Raw genomic sequence first — 9,069 nt, 5'->3', positions numbered from 1 at the left:
TTAAGGAGGCAAAATGACACGTGGCAGGTGGTAGTGGTTGGTTGGTACTGGAAGAAGCTGCACGGCCCTTTACCTAATTAATATCTTTGCATGCAGTAGGCCTCACCGTAAGACTTTTTGGATCCAATCAATTTTTTGGGACCGTTTTCTTTTTCTTGAAATTTTCATTTGTTGATGTTTGGTGTGTTTAATTTAATTTGGCTACTACTTTAGGCAGTTTCTATTTTCATTTTATTTTATTTTTTATTTTTTAAGAAATTAGAAAAACAAAACGTGTAAGTTAAATAATATATTATTTATAGTTTGTTCTCAATTTTAATTTTTTTTAAATATTATTTTTAGTTTATAAAGTTATAAGTATTATAGTTTTGAAGATATTTCTTATTTAAAAAAAAAAAGATTAATTCACATTAATAAAGGGTGAATAAGCAAAACTAATTTCTTTTTACTTACTCTGCACATAACTTGTATAACGTACTTAATTAGCTGTTTATTTATTTCTTTCATTGTCGATTAATGATTTATCCTCTTTTTTTTTTCTTTTTTTTCTTTTTTTTTTCACGATCATGCAACCTTTTCTTGACGTAACTCATGCAATATCTTATATATGTATATATATATATATATATATATATATAAAACTATGGTTTTGATGTTTTATTTTGTTTACTAGGTCAAAATCTTATATAAATATGTTTATTCAACTTAGATATACACATATATGTATCTTTTGTCTAGTGTGTGTATATACCATGCATTCATGTGATACATTATACATACATATATATATATATATATGACCGAGGAACATCAAGCACATTCAACTTGGAATATTATCTAAGAATTACATTTTTGAATCTCATATAAATAAAGGAAAGGAGTAACCAGAAAGCAGATGTATAAATTGTAGTATCACAAACAGCTTGGAGTCAACATCATTCGCACAGACCCCCAACGCCCGTGATGATATAGGCTTCACTTTTTCCACACTTGTTTTTCCAGACAGAGAGAGGTCTAATAATTTTTTTTTTTTTTTTTTTTTTGGCCACCGACATTCATTTGCTTTCATGGGCAAACTTGGACAAAATTCAACCAAGTTTGAAAATTTTAATGAAGCTATGAAAATGAGAGATTTCCTTAAATTGACATTTTCTTTTTGATAACATGTAGTCCTCTTGACCATTAATTGGTCAGCTAGCAGTTACGTAATATGTATGTTAATTACATATATCCAAATCACTAATTAATCGTAAAACTTACGTTTTATATATATATATCCATTCAAATTCAACTTAATTATGCTAATTTTTTCTTTTCCTAAAGGTTGGACCGTTGGAGGATTGGAGCTATGCACTTTCACGTGAATAAACAGTATCTTTCATATTAGACTATTTCTTAAAGGACAATTTTTTGTTAATTTCCATATCAATAAGAAACCTACTATTTTTGTTTTTTCTTTTTGAATTCTTCACCCTCAAATTTTCAGTATATATAGAATATTAAAAATTAAGAATATAAAAAATTATTTAACATTGATAAAACAAAAAAAAAAAAAAATAGTCATATAAATAATAGATTTTAATAAAAATTTATTTAAAAAAATAAAAATTTTATTAAAATTTGAAAATTAATTTATTTAATCAATTTATTATTAAATTAATCATAAAAATAATAAAAAATATTGAATAAATATTATATTTTTTAATTATTTTATTTAAAATAAACGTTAATAGTCATAAATACACTATTATTAATAAAAATACAATAGAATATGTAAACTTATCTGGTATAATTTTGAATATTATTTGTTAAATATTAATTTTTTATTTTTATTTACTTAATTTTTTGAAGTTAATTAAAAGATAAAAAGAAAAAAAAATATCAATATGATTAATCTAAGCAAAAACTGTTGCTAAATATTAATAATATTTATAAATTTTTAATAAAAAATCAAATTTAATATATATTTAAAAAAAATCATTAAAATTAGGAATTTTTTAATCAAATTAGGAAGAATTGACATAAATATTTTAACCAAAATTTTTATAAAATTTATAATGAAATTCATAAATTTTCTTGGATATTATGTTTCCGTTTGGAAGTTATATTTTATTCATGTGTTGAAAAATGAAAATTTTGCAAAATTTTTGAAAATATTTTCAATCTTCTATACTATGATTTCAACCATCTATTAATTAGTGAATAAGTTAGCTAGATAATCACCAAGTCAAGTTATAGCGTTGTTGTAATCAATTACATGAATACGTTATTTTTCTTTTCTTTCTTTATTATTATTATTATTTAAAAAACAGACATGCATGATCATGTATTTTTAAATTGTAAAATTGTTTTAACCTGACTCTAGTTGTACATATAAATATTATGTACTTAAACATAGATATATAGATACGTCCAATAGGCACTGGAAACAAATGAAATTACATGACAAGGGGTTTCTAATTATAATGTGGTAGCAATATTACTTCGATCATTCAAATAAAAAACTGAAAACTTTGAAGGGTATATACACAAAACATTAATTAAAAGAATATCCACAAATATATACATGATTATGTAATTAAAAAAATTTAATTGGTAGAAAAGTACTTCATATTGGATGAATAACTAAAATTAATTAACTAAGCTGATGGTTAACATTCCCACTAATTTATGCCCTATCAAAGCTTTATAAAAAAATGTATACTTTTTATGGGTCTCATATCCATTTTTCACGTGTACCCTTTGAAGGTGCTCACGCATAATGCAGACCATCTATATTTTTATATATATAATATATATAGCTGGAATTTGCATGATAAATCTCTATCTCTTTTCTACTGCCTTTTTTTTCTATTACTTATTCTTTTATTATTAACTTTGAAATAGACAAATCGAATTTAGGTTATAATAATCTAAAAATAATAGACACCATAAAGTTATCTTCAAGTTACAAATTTATTTGGCAAATTTACGTTGTTTAATTTGTATAATGTTATAAATTCAGATTAATTCAATAATAAATCATTCATTTCTATATCTTAAAACTTATAAATTTGAAATATCAAGGTAAAAATATATATATATATATATTTTAAATAATAATAAACAAAAAAAAAACTTGTATAACATTATTTTATTAAAAAAATCCTCCATCCTCTTCCATAATATATATATTACTTTTGTTTTTCAGGAAGACATCTCGCAAGACAATGGATCTCACCTTAATGCATAATTAAAAAATAAAAATGTATGTGAAAGGACAACCTATAATCCTGGAGGGCTATGTCACCATGTTGCATGTCTACAATTAAAATTTAGTAGGATTTATAGGAGAATAGAACAACTATTATTATTATTATTATTATATAATCAGTTTATTTTATACTCAACGTTACGATACGAGTAGTTGTATTTGCTTTTAAAGTATTAACGTCTAACCGAATTAGGCAAATCTAAAGAACTATAATAGAGATAGATAGTATAAGAGACTATTAATATGTACATACATATATATATATATATGTACATACATAGAATCCATCTTCCAAGATCATATTTTCCTCTTTAGTTTGGAAGAGAAATTGATATGAACACAAAAAAATGATATCCACATACTAACATGGTAAATTAATTGAATATTTCACTTTTTTTATATGAAGTTTTAAATTTTATTATTATTATTATTATTTAAAACACAACCTGTAAAATCAAGAAAAAGAAAAAGAAAAAGAAAAAGATTATCTAGTAAATTTGGATATCTACAAAAGCATATATTTTACGATAAACTGGAAATAAGTTTATATATTTACATGTATGATTGGGATGCATAATGGTGACCTGAACTCAAGAAATAACCAAACATAGTCTGAAGATGGTCGTTGAAAAAGCATCCTCAAAAGGCCAAAAAGTATAGGCACGTCAAATCTCCATGTCTATGTATAAAATAGTTTCTCTTGCACTGTTTGCCGTCAAGTTTCATGATAAATAACGACGCCGTAAAAGCGGGTATAGAGCCCCAAAATTAGATGTTGGTGGGTCCTCACTGAACCCAAAACCAGTCACATGATCAAAAACTCATCCTATTTAATTAAAAATAAACAAACATATAAAAATGAAGGATTTTATTTTGTTTTGTTTCTTTTTGTTGCTAAAAATGTAAGGATTTAAGCAAGACAATATAAAAACCGACTATATATATATATATATATAAACTACTAATCAACCCACTCATCCATATAATATAAAAATAATAATATAATATTACACAAATTTGTTCTTTTCAAATCTACCTCTTAATTTATAATGAAAATTATAATAAAACCTATTAAGCATTTAGCGTTGGCATATCTCAATCAAGTCATTCATACCACTAATATCGCCCGTTGTAAATTGACAAGTCTCATATATTATGCTATGATAAGAGGAAGAACTCATAAAACGTTATAGTAATGATGTAATCATATCATGTATGGCAATTCACATTATTTAAATAATATCACATAATTTAAATATATATATATATATATATATATATATATATTTAATAAAACATAAGTAGGAAAACCACAACTCAAAATATTCGCATGAACTCATAAATAATTATTATAAAGATGGATGATATAGCTTATTATATATTCTTCACATCAGATTCCTTATTATATTAAAATTTTTTAATTTTAATATAGTAAATAGACCTATAGAAAACGTTTGTGTAAGAGTCGTTGATAATTTTTAAATTACAAAAATCATATAAATCTGATAATTATAAATATTATTTTTCGTAATCTCTTTTTGTAAATTTTTTATCATATTATTATTATTTATTATATATATATATAGATATATACAATAAAAATTTATGAAAAAAAATTATAAAAGATAATATCTATAATTGTTAAATCCGTATAATTTTTATAATATAATGATTTTGAATATCCCTTTTTATAGTCAATTTTTATAATTTTTTTAATATATTAAAACTGTATTTATATATACATTTTTAAATGTAAATAATAGATGGAGATCGGTGATATAGTAGTTTCCTCAACTAATATCATTAACTTCTTCTTCTTCTTCTTCATTGAATGCTTGGCATGCAAAATTAGGTGAGCATATTTCGTTGAGAAATAGAAAAAGAAAGATTGATCAGAAAAGAAAGTCATAAAAAAAGTTAAAAATAATAATAATAATAATAATAACAATAATTTCCACTTTGTGGTGTCTTGTTTGTGTTTGATTAATGAATGGTTGGCTTTTGCTCATCCAGGTTCGAACGCGGGAGATAAATTAAATGGAGAGTTTTAGCATTCATATCGTGTCCAACTGCCAGTTGAGGCATTAATGGTGGAGATGTATTTATTTATTTATTTATTTATTTTTTCTTTTTTCTTTTTCTTTTTCTTTTTCTTATAAGGAGGTTGAGCTAAGCAAGTGAAGCAAGAAACCAACAAAAAAAGAAAAAAGGCCAAAAAAAAAAAAAGAAAAAGACACAAACGACAGAGCCACTTTAAGTCCACTACACCATTTTTTCTTAGCTCTTTGAATCAACAATTTCAACACCAACAGCTGGAATTCTACTCCCTCGACTTTCCTCTATTTATTTATGATTATTGTCCTCTTCTTTTTCCCTCGTTGCTCTCCTTCTATTATAAATCATCATTTTCATTGTCCTTCTCTTTTTCTCTCATATACCCATTAACTAATTCCCTCCTCTTCTTCTTCTTCTTCTTCTTGTTCTTTCTTTTACTCTTCAATTTTCCCACATTGAAAACCCATCCAAACACTCTTTCAGCTAAATCCCCCATTGTTTGCAAGCCAAAACACCATTTCCCTGCATGCAAACATAGAATTCCTCATCTGGGTTTTCCTTCATTTTTTCTTATTCTCAATCCCCATTTTCATCTGGAGCAACTTCTTCTTAACTTCAACATCAGCAGGTTGAAATTTTTTTTTTTTTTTAAATTATTATATATATTATCTTTTCTTATTATTTTTACGTGGTGGAAGCGATCATTGGATTTTTGGGTGAATTGGGTTTTCTTGGCTGCAGCTGCTGATTAAGAAAGTTTCCCTTTTTTTTTGTTTTTTTGTTTTTTTTTTTTTTTTAAATTATTGTTGGTTAGGTACACGATCACATGGAAGCATCAATGGCCATCATAATCTTATCAGCTGTAACTGTATATTTGATATGGTTCAAATTCATCTCGCGATCAATGACCGGTCCACGTGTCTGGCCTGTATTGGGCAGCCTACCTGGTCTCATAGAGAATGCTAATCGCATGCATGACTGGATCGCTGACAACCTCCGTGCGTGTGGCGGCACGTATCAAACCTGTATCTGTGCCGTTCCATTCCTGGCCAAGAAACAAGGTCACGTGACTGTCACGTGCGACCCGAAGAACGTGGAGCACATCTTGAGGGCCCGCTTCGATAATTACCCCAAGGGTCCCACTTGGCAAGCTGCGTTCCATGATTTGCTCGGTGATGGCATCTTTAACTCTGATGGTGCCACGTGGTTGTTCCAGCGTAAAACTGCCGCACTGGAATTCACCACAAGGACTCTTAGACAAGCCATGGCTCGGTGGGTGAGCAGAGCCATTAAGCTAAGATTCTGTCCCATCCTCAAGACGGCTCAGCTTGAAGCCAAGCCTGTGGATCTTCAAGACCTATTGCTTCGGCTCACTTTCGATAACATATGCGGCTTGACTTTCGGGAAAGACCCAGAGACTCTGTCTGCGGAGCTTCCCGAGAACGGCTTCGCAACGGCTTTTGACCTAGCCACGGAAGCCACTCTGCAGCGAGTCATCTTGCCTGAGATGGTGTGGAAGCTAAGGAAATGGCTTCGGCTTGGAATGGAAGTCAGCTTGACTGGTAGCCTTAAAAGCATGGATGCATACTTGTCCAATATAATCAACACACGTAAGCTCGAGTTGCAGAATCAGCAGAAAGATGGAAGTGGGACCCCACACGATGACTTGCTGTCAAGGTTCATGAGAAAGAAGGAGTCCTACACAGAAGCATTCCTAAAACACGTGGCACTCAATTTCATCCTTGCTGGACGTGACACGTCATCGGTGGCGCTGAGCTGGTTCTTCTGGTTGGTCATTCAAAATCCGGAGGTGGAAGAGAAAATCCTACGCGAGCTTTGCACGGTCCTAATGGAGACACGTGGCAACGACCCATCGAAGTGGGTGGAAGATCCACTTGTGTTTGAAGAAGTTGACCGATTGGTATACCTTAAGGCAGCGTTGTCCGAGACCCTAAGGTTGTACCCTTCCGTGCCACAAGACTCCAAGCACGTAATCTCCGACGACGTTTTGCCGAGCGGTGCATTTGTTCCGGCGGGGACGTCGGTCAGCTATTCGATATATGCAATCGGTCGGATGAAATACATTTGGGGTGAAGATTCTCTAGAATTCAAGCCAGAAAGGTGGTTATCACCAGATGGCAAAAATTTTGAGGTACAAGATTCATTCAAATTCGTGGCCTTCAATGCAGGTCCAAGAATATGCTTAGGCAAAGATTTGGCATACTTGCAAATGAAGTCTATAGCCGCAGCAGTGCTGTTGAGGCACCGACTCACTCTGTCCCCGGGTCATCGTGTGGAGCAGAAGATGTCACTGACATTGTTCATGAAATATGGCCTGAAGGTTAATGTGCATCCGAGGGACTTGAAGCCAATCTTGGCAGGTATTTGCATGAATAAGCTGCAGGGTGAGTCTTACCTTAATGAAGGGGTTGAGATGGTAGCTGGGGTTGCTTAGCTAAGGCTTCGTTTGGTGCTTTTTAAGTTGAGTGTGAATACGATGCCTAATAAGAAATATAAAATTGATTAAGGGGTCAATTAATTATTTGCAAAACTATACGTGTCTCTTATATATGATTCATCTTTTTTTATATATTGTGGGGACTTAAAAAAACTAAGGTAGGGTGTGTTTATTAGCGTCTTTCACATGCACAATCGAGGGACAACGGGGGTTGGGGATGGTCTAATTAAGGTATAGGTTTTATATATGAACCGGTTTAGGTCTCTTTCACCTTTATATGTAGCTATTTATATAGCTATACAGGTACAAAGACTACTCATTTCTTGATAGTTTTTGGGTCATTATATATAGGGTTTGTGATGCTCTATGGAAAAAAATAAAATAAAAAATAAAAGGCATCATCTCCAATATCCAACCTTTTTTTTTTTTTTCTTTAATTTTCTTTCTTTTGGGGGAGTTATGTGTAATATTACTTAATAATGTTGAATAAAGAAAAAAAAGGCAAATTCATGTTGACTACTTAGCAAACATTTAGAAAGTCTAGTTTGGTACTATTCAATGATGACATTGTTTCCAATGGTTTTATGGAAAGCCGAATGAGGTTACATATATAGATAGATACATGAACTGCAGTCTTTGATTTGTTCCTTTGAAATTATATATGTTGTGATAACGAGGTCTTTTAATTAATTTCTATAGGGTGTTGAAGGAATTTCATTTTCATATATATATATATATATATATATATTACCTAACCAGATTAGTACTGTCTGTTTAAGGTTGGGAATAAACATGGATACTAATTTGTCATACCAAAGAAAATGACAGAAGAATATGTCAGAAAAGTCCTTTTTGACACTAATTTGGGGGCACATATTCACCTTAAAGGACAATACTAAGATCACTTTATAAATTATAAATTAAGAACACAAATCTAATATTATTTTGGAATGATCAATTTTGTTCCAAAACAAACATTTTTTCACAAAACATGTCTATGGAGTAGATTTATCTATTTTAAAACAAAATTGACCTTCTTAAAATGATAATGTGTGTGTTTATAAAAAAGATTAAGTTCACTTTGTAAATTGAAAGCTTAAACCAAATATTATTTTGGAAAGATTAATTTTGATCCAGAACGAATACTTTTTTTTATAAAACATGCCTACATAGTAAACTTATTTATTCTCCAGCAAAATTAACCGTCCTAAGATAATATTCGATGTTAGATTCTCATATATATAATAAATTTGATTATCTGTATACCAAAACTATCTATATATAGATATATAGATATATATAT

The 9,069-nt window shown here is 29.5% G+C and overlaps 1 protein-coding gene across 1 annotated transcript; it reads left to right on the top strand.

Moving 5' to 3' along the window:
* The first annotated feature begins 5,457 nt into the window (after nt 1-5,457).
* LOC107429862 (cytochrome P450 86A22) lies at nt 5,458-8,393 on the top strand. The gene is made up of 2 exons (XM_016040619.4): nt 5,458-5,936; nt 6,123-8,393. The coding sequence occupies exon 2, from the start codon at nt 6,135-6,137 to the stop codon at nt 7,761-7,763; it is 1,629 nt and encodes a 542-aa protein (XP_015896105.1). The 5' UTR covers nt 5,458-5,936; nt 6,123-6,134; the 3' UTR covers nt 7,764-8,393.
* Nucleotides 8,394-9,069: the final 676 nt, after the last annotated feature.

The sequence above is a fragment of the Ziziphus jujuba genome, chromosome 6 (assembly GCF_031755915.1).
Source record: "Ziziphus jujuba cultivar Dongzao chromosome 6, ASM3175591v1".
Taxonomy (NCBI): Eukaryota; Viridiplantae; Streptophyta; class Magnoliopsida; order Rosales; family Rhamnaceae; genus Ziziphus; species Ziziphus jujuba.
This window is presented reverse-complemented; position numbering and strand designations above follow the sequence as displayed.

Excerpts from the sequence above, each read along its gene's own strand:
- LOC107429862 (XM_016040619.4), top strand. The coding sequence starts at position 6,135 with ATGGAAGCATCAATGGCCATCATAATCTTATCAGCTGTAACTGTATAT.